Source organism: Chinchilla lanigera, unplaced genomic scaffold (genome assembly GCF_000276665.1).
Source record: "Chinchilla lanigera isolate Chin_1 unplaced genomic scaffold, ChiLan1.0 scaffold00081, whole genome shotgun sequence".
Lineage (NCBI taxonomy): Eukaryota > Metazoa > Chordata > Mammalia > Rodentia > Chinchillidae > Chinchilla > Chinchilla lanigera.
In genome coordinates, this window is record NW_004955482.1 from 8,153,558 (window position 1) to 8,171,186 (window position 17,629).

The following is a 17,629-nucleotide window of genomic DNA, read 5'->3' on the forward strand; positions in this document are numbered from 1 at the left end:
TTTGGCGCCAATATGGCAGACTCAGGCGCCTGGCAGGTTCCAAGGTGGCGCTGTGGTTGGAGAGGAAGGGGTCAGGGGAAACCTTGGAGAGCCACTGATATCTTCTTTTTTTTTTTGGTTTTTCTCCGGTACCAGGAACCGAACTCACGACCTTGCGCTTGCCAGGCAGGCGCTTTGCCGCTGAGCTAAATCCCCAGCCCCACTGTCCGGACTCTTAAATCAGCATGCAGTCAGTCTTTCCTGTGTCTGTAGTCTTCGGTTTCCCAACACTTCATAAAGTTGGATCAGAGGGATTTGTGATTGTTGTTCTATGGATAAAAATAGCCATTCAAACACTGTTTTACTAGTTTTAGCCTTTGAAGTAGGTAAGCCTATAGGTTTTCTTCTACAAATTACTTGTGATCCTAGTAGCCATAAACGTATGTTTGTATTTATAGATTATATAGCTGTTGAGAGAACATCCTCCTCCTTTAGTATTATGCCTGCAAATCTGTGACTGCATCTCTAGTATTTGCTATGCAGCAGGACACTTTGTCTATATTCAAAGAGTAAGAATAGATGCTTATTCTGTTAAATGTGTGTAAAGTTGGCAGTTAATGGTGAAAACTGTCATATAGCCCTTCTAAAATTATACCTGTAAAATATCCAAAAATAAATTGACCTGCCTAATTTCTATTTAAAAAAAGTAGAAGAGATCCTTAAGAGATAGGATTATTCCTTTCTCCTGGAACTAATGCACTAACATACCTTTCTGAAGTTTACAGACCATCCTATGTGCTCGCTGTTTTTTTGTTTGTTTGTTTGTTTGTTTTGACAGACTGGTCTCGCCATGTAGTTTAGGCTGGCCTTGAACTCACTATGCAGCCCAGGCTGGTCTTGAGTTCACAGTGATCCTGAGGGCTGGGATTACAGGTATGTACCACCACACCCGGCTTGTGCTCTTTCTTTCAATATCAAGATCCACTGTGCAGTAAGGAAGTGAGGACCCAGTTTAGTCAAAAGGGTTAGATAATGTAAGAAAATAGTACTGAATGGTTATTACATATGACTTCAAAATAAACAGCAGGCTTCATATTCCATTATAAGCCAATTTGTAAAGCTCAGACTCAAGGTTTAGAAATAATGGTTAACTTACTTCAGTCTAGTACAGTAGTTATTTTCTAAGATACAAGAGCAGTGAAAGGAAATTATTATTCATCTGTCATTTTTCTAACCAGTATAAAGAACAAACTCGTAATGCTATCCTGTTTTCTTTTGGAGGAGGGAATTTGAGACAGAATTTCACTACATAATCCAGGCTGACCTCAAACTTGCAGCAATCCTCCTGCCTCAGCCTCCTAAGTGTTGGAATTATAGCACCACAGCCAGATTATTCTGGGTAGATCTCTAACAACTATGTTTTTATTCTCTTGTTTGTAATGATGTTATTCTCAAAGTTCATTTCCCAACCATCTGAGTAACATTAAAGGATTACCGTTACAGCTAAACATTTTTGAAATTTCTATTTTCTTATTAATCTTCATTGAAGACCAACAACAACAACAACAAAAAAAAACAGAAAGCACAAAGGAATTTACAGTACAATTATATGAATGTTTATCTCACAAAGCTTAGCAAGTAGTACTTTTTGTTGCTGTTGTTGCTGTTTTGATATAGGCTCTTGCTATGTAGTTCAGGCTGGCTGTAAACTCACCATGTAAACTAGGCTGGCCTAGATCTCACAGAGATCCTCCTACCTCAGCCTCCTTAGTGATGGGATTATAGGCATGTGCTACCATGCCTGGCAGTGCATATCCAATAAAAACAGACATTTAACAATACTGAGTGTTAAGCTTTAAAGGCCCCTTTCTGATACAGTTTCTATGACTGCATAAGATAAAGACTAAAAAAGGAAAAGCAATCACTATATGTTCTAGCTCTCCACAATTACCATGGGAACAAAGCATTAAAGGATTATTGACAAAGTAGCCAAAGCAATCTCCACCTAACTGGTGGAGATGTGACTTTCATAATTTTTTGTGCTTGCTGGCCATCAGCACATTCCCCAGGCTAATCACAGATTAAAGCTGGGCCTATCATCTATGTTTGAGATTTCTTATAAGGGAAACACATCATTGGGCCTTAGTGCCATATACAGACACTTCGGAAACGTAACTCCACTACAGCCCAAAGAAATGTTTGTGGAATCAATCAGCGAGCAAAGTTCCTAAAAAGATGGGAAACACAGTCTCTTCAAATAGTGTTATAAACTGTATGTGCCGTATATTATAGTACTTCCTAACTACCAACTACATTCATATTCGTATACCTCATTTATGGCAGCACAAGCCCATGAAGTTTACTACAAAGAATGACATTACTCACTGAGAAAAGTGAAATTCAAATGATTGCATGACTTCCCCTAATATATGGTACATAAGTGGAGGAGCCCAAAACAAAAATGTAGCTTACCCAACTCCTGGCTCATTCACTATTTTAATATATGCATTTATAATTCCTCACACAGAGCTTTAGCTCAGCCCATTTTACATCTCAGGGAATTACCCAATGAATACTGCCCTTACACCCAAAGCCAAATGATACCTACCCCCACTGACCACTGATGACCACGTTCCCCCTGCGGGACTGGTCCTTGCCACTGGAGGAGTAGTCGCTTCACTTGGTGGGTTGTGGGACACAAACTCTAGGCCACTGGATATGGAACCCCTCCCAGCAGAGACTCTGTGATTTCGAGGATGCCGCTGGGCTTTTGGGGACATCCGTGGAGGCCCTAAGAAAGGAACAGTAAACATCACAAAAATGCTACAATGCCTATCAGCACTACTTTTCTGCCAAATATGCAAATTCTTTCTCACTCACTCAACAGTTCTTCCTTGGTTAAAATAATGAAAAAAGGGGAGGAAAAAAACCCCACAATATACATATGTTCAGCCACACTTAACTCAGAATCGTTTTGTGGAGAATTACAAGTTTATAAATGAATTTTACATCCCTTTATTTTAAAGGAAGACAGGGATGAAGTCAGTGGTAAGGAATCAAACAATAAGATGTCACAAACTCTTAAAAGAATTTGGCAGTCTGTTTAGTCTGTATCAATTATTTGCAGGTACATAAAACATAATAAAATATTAATGGATGTTATAGCTATATAGTGGAATAATTTTTACTTTACCATATTTTTTATCTTTCAAATTTTCTAAAATGTATTACTTCATATTTTTACTATTTATCTCCTTTTTCTTTTGTGGTAGTGGGTACAGAACCCAGGCCTTGCATATGGTAAGTATTATACCACTGAGCTACACCCGCCGCCCTTTTTATTTTGAGATAGGGTCTGGCTAAGTTGCCAGGATGGTCTCCAATTTAAAATTCTTCCTACCTTCAGCCTTCGGAGTAGGAAAAAAATATTTTTATATTTTAATTTTTTATTTTCAGGGCTGGATATCAAATGCAAAGCCTTAGGCAAGTACTCTACCTCTGAACTATGTCCTCAGAAAAAAAATATTTTTAAATAAAAGGCTATTACTGCCCTAAACTACTGAAATATATACACATACCCGCTTAAATTTTTCTACATGTTACGTATCTGCCATGATCAATAGCTTTACAACTCGTGGCTTAAAAGTGTCCTCACCTGTCAGTAATTTTTTTATGCCATAAGTTAGCAATTCTGTTAAAGCATGGCTTTTAAGACTAGCTCAGCTGACACTCAGAGAGGAAATGTGAACTATATGACTGTCAAAATTCTACCTCAGATTGTGTTCCTCCATTAGTGATCTCTCTCCCTCTCTCCTGTGCATCGGACCTAACCGTCCAGTGAAAACACTAGACAGAACTCCTCTCACCACACATACAGGGGGAAACACCCAGAAAACATCCTTAGTGTCAAAGCCAAGGCTCTTTACTCATACCCTAAGATCAAATTCTTCAAGAACACCAAATTAATAATCTTTCAAAACACACTCAGGGTACAGAGGCTTTCAGCTGGACACACCTAGCACCCATGAATAATACAAAAGGTGTATTTCTGTATGAACACTTTACATTTGAATGTCATTAAGATGCTCTCAACTCATGAACAAATGTAATTTTATCTAACACATTCTCATAATATACACATCATTTAGTCAAACAAATGGACTATAGTAAATACTTCAACAGAACTTTGCATTTGGTGGCCAGTATTGAGAAATTTGTGAGGAAAGAAGTCATCTTGCAAATCTGTGAAAGATGCTGTTCAATGTTAAATGCTTCAACTGTAGTCACATGATCTCCCTGCCTGGATGCCAACAATTTATTTAAAAGCAGCTGAAGAAAACTTTATTAGTGTCAACATAAGCTGTTTCAATTATGATTTTAATGAACAAATCTGATTAAAATTTTAACACAAAGATTCTAAACTAATATGAAAAGGGCATTATCATTTAGAAGATGGCAATATTTTAAATTCATCCATTGCATTTAAATTAGAGTATCGCTTTCTTACAACAACATATCCAACTATCTGATATATAGCAATGATGGGTTTACTATCAAAAACTAAGTAAGAATTACTTTTCTTCTTGTTTTTGCCGAGGATATGGAAAAAAAACTAAAGATTCAAATTCATACTTTTATTTTGGAGATAGGGTGCCACTGTACTGCCTGCCCATGGCTAGCTTCAAACTTGCAATCCTCCAGGCTCAGCCATATACCGCCATGCCCAGTCCATACCTATTTTTCACCAACAATTTTATTTTAGATCAAAGACATTTCTCAGATTAAATCAGCCTTTCACCTCAATATTGCAAAACTAATTTTAAAAAATCACTCGAAGAGCCAGGTGTGGTGGCTCATGCCTGTAATCCCAGCACTCGGGAGGCTGAGGCAGAAAGATTCCTGTGAGGTCAAGGCCAGCCTAGGCTACACAAGCAAGTTCAAGGCCAGCCTGCACTACACTGTGAGATGCTGTCTGAAAAACAAAAACCTCCCTCAAATTTAGAATTCCTTAGATACTCTAAAAAACACAATCTGTATTGTAATCTGAAAGCAGGCCTATAAGGCAGCTGCGTGGAATGTCATGCTCAAACAAAACTCCTTAAAACACCATGGCTGCCTATGACCAACAGGAAGGTTCACCAGCATATTGGCCAAGGAGCTATACAATGACAAATTCTACGGTCAGTCCAATACTGGGTAGATATAGTTCACTATCCACCATTATCCACTGCATCTACTATCAGTTAGGAGGGAGAGGCCCTGAGCAGACCTTCCTGGGGCTGTACACAGGCATCGTTACCAGGCAGAAAGAGAGTAACTCCCCTTTTTTACAATTCAGGATAATTCATAGCATCACACAGCATTTATCAAATTTCTCTCTAATGAACAAAAGGTTAATAGAAATAGTTTTAACAAACTAAAGTTAAAACATAAAAATTATAGATTACTAAATAATGAAGAGGAAACTATTTTATAATTATAAACTCACATAGGAGTTGAACAAAGACAAACAAAAACATGAACAAATTGTGGTATTGTACCTTCTGAAGACATGCGTTTAGGCATAGTAGAGACAGGAGCTGGAGAACCATGAGCAGAGGGGTGAGACGGGGGTCTGGATGGCCGCGAGGGGGGCCTGGAGGGCGGCCGTGTAGGGGTGGCTGCCCGAGGTGGAAGAGAGTTGGGACCTGACTGGTAGCGAGAAGGTGGGCGAGAGGAAGGAGATGGGCAAGGCGATGGCCAGGGAACACCTGACAGAACAAATGATATGAAGGAAAGTATAAAAACTAAAGAAAAAAATGAGGGAAAAAAGTAAACAGAAAAAAAGTAAAATGACAAAAATGATTTCTTGTACATTTTAACCCTTTGAGGACAGTCATTTGATTTGTGTTAAGTTTTATCATAACTCAACTGACACAAATGCACATTTTACTTTACTTCCTTCAAATTAAGTCTGTTTAAATGAATACACGTTCCCAAAGGGTTAATTAGGATCTACACATACTACTGAAGAAGACAGTTAAGACTTTGCCTAGTAATCCTGTTTCTGTAACTATTTCTCAGTAAGTAACTGTTACAAGGAATGTAACATAATATATACTAGGTAATTCCACACAATACAACACAATAATTATTCCTAGTTAAGATTATTTACTGTAGTAGTTTTAGCTCTGAAACATAATGAAAATAAGCAGCAACTATTATGACTAACTTTAAAAGCTGGTTTCTTACAGTCACATATTTTTCATCAGGTTTTTATCTGAATATAAGGTTCACGTTGAAACCTCATTAAACAAGTCCCATTTAAATAGAAATAAGACATTATTTCCATTTTTGAGGGTCACAGAAGTAACAAAGGCTAATACTCTTTTGTTTCAAGACAAATCTCTTAATCTCCTTAAACCAGTAAAGGGAAGACCTTCTAAGTAATTTATAATTAAACACTTATCAAACAGACTATTTAATAAACAATGCAACTGCAAAGCAATCACCATCAAATAAAACAGATACTGATCAATATGCACAGGCCAAATAAGGTTGACATTTACTAACACAGATCACTTACCTTAATCTCATGAAACAGTCCAGTTCTCCTCTCCAGAGGGCTTCACACAATTGAGTATCACATGTTTCCCAGCCCCCTTCAGCTTTTTACTTTGAAAATTCTGTTTATGAGCAACTAAAAATCTGCACTCAGTGAGCAAAGAAATTTCACCCCCAATATTAAGTACAGAAAATACTCAAGAGTGTTCATTTGGAGAGGAACTCTGGAAAAAACACTTAATGAAAACAAATGAAATTGGAAACTTAAGTGTTCTCTGTTTTATCTTTCCAATTTTCTGAATTTAAATACCTAAAATGGAATGCCCACTCTTTTCCTGGAGGCAGCAGCATAGTACTGCTATCCCATCTTATCACAATTCTGCTGTTCAGTACCCCCAGAATTTCATAAACCATAAGGAATATCTGACCTACATTTAGAGAAACAGGAGACAATATCTTCCTACTAAAAGTCTGAAATTTCTTTTACATAAATTGCTCAACTGTTAACATCCACCCTTAGGGACTAAGGGTTGTTTCTGTTGTATTTTGTTTTTGCTTTTGATTCTGGCTTTCTGAGACAGGGTCTTGCTATGCAGTAGAGGCTGGCCTTGAATTCCCTATGTAGCCAAGGCAGGCCTCAAACTTGCAGCAGTCCTCCTGCCTCAGCCTGGGATTTTAAGTGTCACCACCATGCCCGACTTCTCTGTTGTACTTTGAAGCACATTTTTCACATCACTTTCTTCACATGACCGTGGGTTATGTGCTGTACTACAACAACTTATTTCAAATTCTTTTTTTCTGGAGACAGGGTCATGCTACATAGTTAAGGCTAGTCTCAATCTTGCAGCCATCCTCCTGTCTCAGCCACAATTGCTGGGATTATATGCCCAGCTTCTTATCCTTTCTTGAAGTAAGCAAAATATAACATAAACAGTAACGAAAATGAATATATACTAACCACTGAGTGTTTCACAGAATTAGTTCTTTACATACAAACTAAGTCTAAATTATTTTATTATCTAGTGTTTTTAAAATTGAGAACCTATCCAAAGTTTCCAATTTCTTTATATGTGAAATGTTTTTTTGGCTATGTCAATGTCTGAGATAAAATTTACACCATATCTTTTAAAAGTATTTTGTCATGTTGAATATTGTATATGCCACCAGTGACTTATACAACACTTTGCTGATTTGAAATCTATAAATCTTATATATTTTGAAGTATAAACTCTACAGAATTCATTCATGGTGTGCACATTCTTGTCGATTACGTAAAAAGTCTTTAAAATAGCAAACTATGTATCTGATCAATGATATTGACAAATGTGGTCAAAATACTTGCCTCCATTAACTACTCTTTGGTCTGAACCAGAATTCGGGTTGAAATCTGAAGTGTGAGAAGTGGATCTTGATGGCATGGAGCCGGATCCAGGCTGGCCCATACGCGGTGAATTCTGTCTCCCACTTCCCCAAGATAAGACTTCTCTATTTCTTTGTCCAGGAGGAATATATTTATTTTCCCTGCAAATGAGAGATCTTCTAAATCATTTTTTCCTAAAAGGCACCAAGCTAATGAAACATCTAAAAGTAATTCAGACAGAAGGGAATGTCTGTTACAAAAAGGTTCAACACTAAACCAAATGCTTCACTCCTCTATTCTTCCATCTTACCCCTGAGTTTCAGCTTCTGACTCTTCCCTTCCCTCAGATTCCCCTCCTTAGTGCACAGTTTAAGAGACGGGTCACTGGACACGGCAATTCAAATCACAAGGCTCTAGCTGTGACTGTCTTCAAGACAGGGTGCATCTCTTGCTCTACCAGGTATCTGTAGGTTTTCCTCAATTCAGTGATTATGCACAACTCAAAAACCCCACAAGCTCCTCACATATAATAAATTGTACAAATGAAGTCACCCTTTATCCCTTCTGCCTTGTTCTATACCCCTATTATCGATATTATCATCAATTTAGTTATCAAATTAACCTAAGTGTCAGCCCTGGATTATCTAACCTTTTCACCACTAGCCTTGGTCTAGCTGGTTACTAAATTCTCGCAGTTAAACTACTGAAATACACAACAGGACTCCCCGCCTCACCATTTTTCAATGGCCCAGGGTCTGCTCCCTCAACTCCTGCTCACAGAGTGCTCTTTAGCAGGAAACACAAAAGTCCTTCCTCTACCTCAGTTCTTATCACCATCTACCACTGCACCTACGATACATGCCCTTGGTTCCAGACACGGCACTCAGCCTCTTCCTAATTTCTGAGTTCTTTCACAACACCACGCCTCTGCACTGTCTCTTCCCTAGGAGAGAAATTCTTCTTCCACACACCTCTGAGTGGAAGGCAGATTCCATTATCCCATCACAAGGTGTCACCTCCTTGGGGAGGCCTTCTCTACAGCACAGGTGTACTAGTTCCTCCTCATGCTGCCTACTTCCTAGTACTTCGAACACGTCTTTAATCCAGCAATCACCCTGTCCTGTTACTACGCTGCACGTGTCCCCCTCTGGAAATTATTTTTTAGCAACTCTCCAGGACTTTGGCTTGCTTTTCACATATACTTAGCATTTTGGCTCCACAAAGACACCTCAAAAAGTATCTTCAAAGATTACCATAATCTGTAACAGAACCTGAAACCAATTCCACTTGCATTCTCTACCTAAGCTTCATTAAAGAGAAATAAAACAATAATAATAACAATACACCTCTCACACAGACCTTGAGTTGTGTATCCAAAATACTGCATCATGATTCCTTTAAATACCTAGTGTTTGCGCTGTGCCCTTCGCGTTCACTGGGATTTCTTGGAACGGCTGTGTACTTGTCTTCCTCGCTCCTGTCATCATTTTCCAGGGCCACCCGGGCTTTGTACTGAGCACTTGATTCAATTTCTTCTGCTAACTGGTTTGCCCTTGCTTCTCGTTTTAAAAATTCTTCTGAGTTATCCCTTTCTAAGGGAACCCTAAAACATGAGGAAAATAAAAGAAATCTGATTATTTTGATTACTGTGTATCTGTTACAATCAACTATTAAAGTTTAGGGTTTAAAATACTGGAAAAATTGTCAAAGTTATTGCACTCAAGTTTATAAATCAAAATTTGAATTTTTCAGTTACCATTTACATGGACCAACATTTACTATTTCAAAAACTCATTTAATAGGTCACCATAATTCTTGCAAAGTTAATCTTTTACAATTTAAAAACAAAATCCTTTTTGAGCACAAAATGAAGTACAGAAATATTCCTTGTTTTACTGGGTGTTTACCAGCCTAAACAGTAACAAAATAAGTCTTTTATATAATTGTATAACTTAAAAATCTAACAAACATTTATTCAAATCATAATTTAACTTGATGAAAAATCAAAGACAAATAAACTAAAATAAAAACATTTTAAACTTACGTATATGAAGATAAACTGCTATCATACGTAGACACTACACCATAATTTTCTTCATTATATCGAAACATATCATTGGGATCCCATCCATTAGACTAGGAGAAAATGAAGCTCATTTTTCAAAATGACAAAGTATTTCTCCTCTTTAATTCAGTTACAATCAATATTTACAGTAGCAAGTTAACAAACTAATTACAACTAACAAATATAAAAATAATCAGAATTTTCCTTTAAAAATGTTTCAAGGAGAACTTTTCTTCTACATATCAGTCCCTAAATAACGATACAACCCAATTATACTTGAGGGTACCAGAAAAGCTTACATCATTTTAGTTACTACAGAAATACAGAGCCTTGGGATCAGGGTTCTCTTTCCTTACCCTCAGCATACCCAGAACCTTCTTGAGATATCCATCATCATTAGGTCTATGAAAGGCAGCCAAAAATATTTCAAACATTTAGGGGAAAGAAGGGAGAAACCAAAACTTTCTCCAATGAATCATATTTAAGGGGGACCACAGTACTAGACCACAGCCACCCTCCCCTTGCTCCTAGAAATGCTGGAAGGAAAGGCAGCATGAAGCAATCACAAGTGCTGGGTTTGTTTTACTTATTTATTTATGGCTTTTGGCGGGTGGGCAGGGTTTCACTATGCAGTTCTGGCTGGCCTCCAACTCGCAGCAATCCTCCTGCCTCAGCCTCCCAAGTGCTGGGATTACAAGTGTACGCCACCACACTCTGCAAACACTGTGTTTTACAACTGGTTTTGCAATTAACAGTTGCAGGGCCTCAGCAACTCTGGATGTCAGCGCCCTAACTTTTTATCACTGTGCAAATAATTGTTCTGTCTATAAGGGAACTATAGAAAACTACCACTCTTAAAAAAAAAAAAAAAAAAAGGAAAAAAAAAACTACCACTCTCAAAAGCTAAGCTACATTCTTTTTATTTTTTCTCTTGTGGTCCTAGGGACTGAGTTGAATCTATAGCCTACTTGAAAAAATTAAATTTTTTAGAAGAAATGTTAAGGCAAGACCACGCTAAATCGTAAGTTGCCCAATCTGGGCTAGAACTTATGATCTTCCTGCCTTGGCTTCCAGGAATGCTAAGATTACAGACATGTGTCACCATATTCGCTCTTTAACCTGTAGTAATCAACCAACTGGGGCAAATAATAAGTAATCCTCATGGGCAAATAATAATGCCCAGCTAATCACTTCTCTGTTGTTTCACCTCTTCCTTCAAAGCCAGACTGACTGAGTGGTGAGAAGGGGTGAAATCCAGACAGGGCCCCTATTTATCCCAGAAGACTGGGCCCAACGTCATGCCAGAAATGCCAACACCAATGACTACACACAGGCTTGCGCCACAGTTCACCCACTAACCCTGGGTCCTCCTGTGTTGTTCTGAGAAGACTGCCATTACAATTTTATCAGTAAAGTTAATCCTTTGACCTAACACATGCAGGCAGGATATCACAATTACCAGTGGAAACTAAAATTATTTAAACAATATATGCTCTATGTAAAAAATCCATAAAAATCCAGATAAAAAGGTATCTAATACAAAGTAAAGATATTCCAATCCCAGTGTACATACATAACTATTATCAACAGTTTCTGGGTATAATTCCAAATTACAGTCCAGGATGACCTTGAACTTGCAATCCTTCTGATTCAGCCTCCTAAGTGCTAATATTACAAGTGTGCAGCACCACGGTACCTTGCTCTTCCTTTTTTCTTTTTCCTTTAATTTAAATCAGACCTATTACTCCATAACTTGTTTTCTCTTCTAATCTTGAACTATCATTTCATATTGGAACACCATTCTTTTGGTAGATATATAGAATTTCTACTGAATAGCACCACAGTAAATCTATTTAGTTCATGCTTTATTATTGGACACATAACTAGTGAAACAATGGTACAAAAAATATCCTGCTATATAATTACTGGCAGGTATTAAGATTATTCTGGAGTACAAATACATTCTTAGAGTGAGTGTTGGTGGAACAAATTCTAAGTGCATTTAAAGTATAAATAAACACTGCCAGATTCATCCCAGAAAGTCTCACATTATCTATAACTCACTAACGTGGTAGAAGGCCGTTTCCCCATTTCCACCCAGATATATGACATGATGACCCTTGAGATGGTTATATTAGGTTCTACGTGATCTTTAATTTTCTTGTCTTTTAGAGGCAGGGTCTCACTATGCAGTTCAGGCTGGCCTTGAGTTCACTTTGTAGCCCAGGTTAGTCTCAAACTCGCAACAATCCTCCTGCCGCAGCCTCCCGAGTGCTGGGATTACAAGAGTGTGCCACCATGCCTGGCAAAATTACTAAGTTATTATTCTTTAAACACTGAACATAGATTTCTCTGTTCTCCATGGAAGGCTCTTCATTGAATTCCGATTTTTCTACCTAAATACACATTTTTGGCAAGACTACATCTTTATGCTCTCTGTCTTAAAAGACAGTCTACCAAGCATTTGATTTGTAGATAATATGTCAGGGGAAAAGCAAAAATATGTGCCAAGAGACAGTTTTAAAATATATTTCTGTAGAAAATAATTCCAATTTACGACCAAGAAAATTACATAATGATTTAATCCTAATACAACCACTTTTCTTCCTCAGACAAGAAGCGTAAAATGTACAATGCCCACCTTATCTCTAGATAAAGAGACAAAACCCTACTCTCCCGTGCTCAAGTTAAACACACTGGCTGTTCTCAGGGTTTCCAGTTTAAATTTGTAGATTGCCTATTGTCATTTAATCACAAGGAAATAATTCATGAGCGCAAGAACAGATCACACCCCTGCTTAGCCCTCACAAGTAAAGTAAGATTTTTTTAAAGAGCATTTCTCTTTATATCCTGAGAAAAAAGCTTGATTTGCACAAATGAGGCTCTAAATATATTCACCAGAAGAATAAACACGGACTTAAGATTAAAACCGAATGGCAGGACAACATGCACGTATGACAATGACCAGTCTGCGAACCACTCAAAGATGACACTTACCACATCATTTTCCAAAGCCTCCAGCTCCTCACTGGCCGTGAGTTCACCTGCATCCCAGGGTTCCAGGTCCTTCTCCTTGTGTTCACCGTTCACTTTAGCACTGATAGCAGAGTCAGTAAAAGCATCTGCAAAAGTGATTTTGGTTGGAAAACTATACAACCAAAAATTAATCATCAACAATCAAAGATGTATGCTTAAAAAATACAAAATGTGAATTTCTGATACGCTTGCAAACAATTTTGATAAATGGCATCATAGATGACTACTATTAAGTAAGGGCTTTTCTCATTTTAATTCAACTTTCTAAATTAAGTTTATTGGGACATTTTAGGTATACATAATGATCACATTCGTTACAGGGAATTTGTACCTATACATGATAAAACTTGACTCTTCCCTGGCCCATGCCCCTACCCTGCCTTCAACCCCTCCCCCTCCTTATTTACAAATTTTGTTTTCATTTCCCTTCCTTCCCAATCATTTGTTTTCCTTGTCCCTTCCCTCCTTCCCCTCATCATTAGGCCTATGAAAGGGAGCCAAAAATATTTCAAACATTTAGGGGAAAGAAAAAAGAAACCAAAACTTTCTCCATACTTTAAAGTGGGACCATAGTACTAGACCCCAGCCACCCTTCCCTTCCTCCTAGAAATGCTGGAAGGAAAGGCAGCATGAAGCTTAGCTCCCCTTCCCATTTGACACTTTCTTTTTATTTCATGGTATCTAGTATACATTTTGGCCCTTATTTCCACTTTCAGTTTCTCACACCAGAGAACAATGAGGTATTTACGTGTGTCCAATTTATCTCACTTAAGGAGTATAGCCTCAAGGTGTATCCACTTACCCAGAAATGTCTCAAGATTATCCTTCTTGATGGCATAGTAGTACTCTATTGTAAAAAAAAAAAAAAAAAACCACCCATCACCCCACACAAACACATCTTCTTTATCCATTCATCAGCAGATGGGCATTTTGGCTGTTTCTAAGCTTTAGCTATTGAAAACTGTGCCAATAGAAACATAGGTATGCATATACCACTGTGGTATGATGCTTTTAACTCTTTCGGGAATACACCAAGACAAGGAATAGCTAGGCTGAACAGAACCTCTACATGATATATTTTAATATACTCACATAATTCGTTATATTAAACTATCTGTGTTTCAGAAATGATGCAGAAAATTTCTACTAATTAGATATACCTTCACAGCATATACAGTCAAGTATATCCAGATGTTTAACTTTCTAAATCCAGCGGTCAGTATCCAAATACACTGTTGCCAACAGTAAATGATACTATTCTAAGCAACCCATCCTTTCACAGAAAGAAGTTCAGACCCTGCAGTGTTGCCTGCCCTCAGAAGGTTCAAGCGACAGACCTACCTAGGCTTCCTTTCACACAGTCCCATTTGTTTCTGTCATCTGCACTCTACTAATACTAGCGAGAAGCATCAGTGTGTAAGAGCAATGTGGCATCTGCATGTTCAGCCCACCGTACTACTGTCTGGCACAGGAAATGTTCTCTAGTTGGGTATTAGGACCTAGTTAAACAGCTAAACGGCGTCAGGCAACGCTTCGTAGCTACAGGGTTGTATTTCAATACCTAGACCCACAGGGTGGAACCTACCACTGGCTAGACAGAAATATTTCTAATCTGGCTGTGTGCAGAATACTAAAGACTCCCAGCCATTGTGTTCTCTAATTGTAAGCTGTCACAAAGAAAAGAAAGACTCAGTCAATCAGGCACACAATTTTGCTTCAAAAGTACCAATTCCAGGGCCAGGGATGTAGCTCAGTGGCACAAGTGCCTGTCTGGCAAGCACAAGGTCCTGAGTTTGATTCCCAGAACCAAAAAAAAAAGAACGAAAAAGAACCAATTCCTGAGAGATTTTTTTTTTTCAACTTGGCACTGCTTCTCTAACTGTTACTGTCTAATTGTCAAGGTGATATCAAAGTAAAAAATTTGATCAGGCAAGCTGTGCTTGATGGTATAAACATGTAATCACAGTATTCTGGGAGGCTGAGGCAGGAGAATCACAAAATTGAGACATGCCTGGGCAACTCAATGACTCAGTGAGACCTTGTCTCAAAGTAAGTTGTTTTTAAAAGGCTGGTGATGTAGTTCAGTGCAAAGGCTCTGGGTTCAATCCCCAGGACTGCCAAAAAAGAAAAAAAGAAAAAAAAAAGGAGGGAGAGGAGGAGAAGGAAAAAGAAGGCTAGGAGGAAGGGAGGGAGGGAGGCAGGGAAGAAAAGGAGGGAAATAAATAAATCTGACGAGGCAGATTTAGGCAGGGCACCGAAGCCTAGCTGAAGGGTAGGTGGGCATAGATGTGTACGGATGCACATTAGGAACAAAAATATTGCACCTATGTGCTCGGCTGTCAGTGCTATCACCAGCACCAGTGCTCTCACTTACAAAGCCAAGAGCATGTGGAGGGAGTTCTCCAGAGCAGCCAGCCTCAGCTGGGAGTGTACCAGAGCATCACTAGAAGACCACAGCATTCTGGAAAAGCTATGAGATTCTAAGAGACTGACACTGTCTTCCCAACACACCATCTTTATCTGGAAGCCATGTATAGCCCTAACAATGCAGCCTTACTTGACACTAGCCTGTCAGGCCCTCCTCAACATCATCTTAAAGTAGTAAGAGTTCGTGGTAAAAATTAATTTATCCATGCATACTTTTAAGAATATGAAACATTTGAAATATTCCAAGAAAACATCAAACAGTAACTTACGTTAGGATTGAGAAATTAATTTTTCACAACACTAGAAAAAGAGAACCAGACTACAGGAATTTGAACCCAGTTCTGTAAACTTCTGTGAGAAGCAACAGGATTATTAATCTATATATAAAATCCTGTTAAATTTTCAGAAAACTACATGCTTAAGTGAACAAAATATTTAGGTAGAAATTCAACATAAAACTTTTTCTTCAAGAAATGAGAACTTAAAGCAGTTAGAAAGTTCGACAGAACTAAAATGAACTTTTTCTCATGCGGGCATAGCAGCGCGTGCGTATGTGCATGCATGTGTTACAAAGTATTTAGAAAAGACCGGGGTCTGAGTCAAACTGCATTCAAATTGAACGGTCCAGAAGCACAAAATAAAAAAAAGAGCTTAACTATACTTTTATGGCATGGTTCTAAACATCAAAAAAAATCATCAAATGGGAGCCAATTGAGAAAACAAAGTAAGTCTCCAAATCTTCACTGAATCAGGTTTTATTCTGCTGACCACATTTTTGGTTGTACTCAGAGGCCATTATTAAGTGAAATACTTTTCAACGCTACACTTTTATCTTACATCTTCTGTTTACAGTATCAGTCTTATAAAGGAATTAACTATTTACATGTTTTAACAGTATGGTTTTCTTTCAAAGCAGAAATAAGAGAAAATGCAAAAATATGATCCTATCAGGAGTGATATTCCTTGATTTTTAAACTTTCTCCAAAAGTAGGTCCCTTTTTAAAGATAAGTAAAAGGTTTAGGGAAAAACGTGCAAGAGTAAAACATCAGCCAAAAAAGAGGTGATGAGCCAGGCATGGTGGTGCATGCCTGTAATCCCAGCACTCTGTAGGCTAAGGCAGGAGGATCCCTGAGAGTATGAGAACAGCCTGGGCTACAAAGTGAGCTCAAGGCCAGCCTTAACTGCATAGTGAGACCCTGTCTCAAAAAGACAAAAATAAATAAATAAATAAAATAAAATAAGGTGACAGTATCAGGTTGCTGAAGAAAATCTGGCCAGAAAAGTACTGTACCTGACTTCAGATCCTCATAGGATCAGTGAGCCAGAAGGAAGCAAAATCTGAATATTCTCTTTTGTATTTTTACCAATACCCACTACGGTAAATTCTCATTTATTTACAACCTTAAATTCTGGGGCTGGGGATTTAGCTCAGCGGCAAAAGCGCCTGCCTGGCAAGCTCAAGGTCGTGAGTTCGGTTCCCGGTGCCAGAGAAAAACCAAAAAAAAAAAAAAAACCCTTAAATTCTGGAAATTTTATTTAAACTGCCATATTCAGATTAAAAAAAAAAAAACAAAAAACACTGTTGGTATTAAATAGCACAATGCTGTAAGAAGGATTCCTGCAAAGTTCAGAAAAATCAATGGGTTAAAGTACATCCTCTACGGTGAGAAACAAAAGCATTGTAACAGACACTAGCCACACAGGCACCCAGAAGGTAGGCTGCCTGAGCCCAGGAAGCCGCACAGCGGAGGGGAGCTCCGACCTTTGGGCGGAACCCCAGCTGCGCAGGCGCCTGGGAGGTAGGCAGCCGGCATCCAGGTAGCTGTGCCGTAGGGCGCAGTCAAGAACTTTCATGGCACAGAGAAGCAATGACACAATTGGCCCACCACGCACAGGGCCACGGAGGCCCGCCTGGGGACGTGTGTGAATCATCCCGACATGGAGAAACCCCTGGGAATACATGCCACACAGTGGGTCGCTCTTGCCCCTGCCACTGAGAACCAGAAAGGTCCAGAGTCAGAGGAGGAGCAGCTGCTGAACAAGGACTCAGAGAACACGAGAACACAGGCTACGCCCGAAGACTCAAGAGGTGTAGCTGGGTCACGAGAGCCATTCGGAAGCTGGAAACCAGGAGGACCTTGCGCAATATATGGGGAGAGCCTCTGGAAGCCATTCTTCTCCTGACACTACAGGCTGCGGTGGAGGAGCGCGTGGAGCT

At 38.8% G+C, this 17,629-nt stretch overlaps 1 protein-coding gene across 1 annotated transcript in view; it reads right to left on the minus strand.

Annotated features, from left to right (window-relative positions):
* Atxn2 (ataxin 2) overlaps nt 1-17,629 on the minus strand; it is a gene marked incomplete at its 5' end in the record, with an annotated part of 86,406 nt that overhangs the window by 52,148 nt on the left and 16,629 nt on the right. Inside the window, 6 exon segments of the mRNA XM_013503648.1 lie at nt 2,588-2,770; nt 5,520-5,729; nt 7,865-8,043; nt 9,288-9,485; nt 9,927-10,018; nt 12,945-13,069. Of these exon segments, the coding sequence (XP_013359102.1) occupies nt 2,588-2,770; nt 5,520-5,729; nt 7,865-8,043; nt 9,288-9,485; nt 9,927-10,018; nt 12,945-13,069 (987 nt within the window).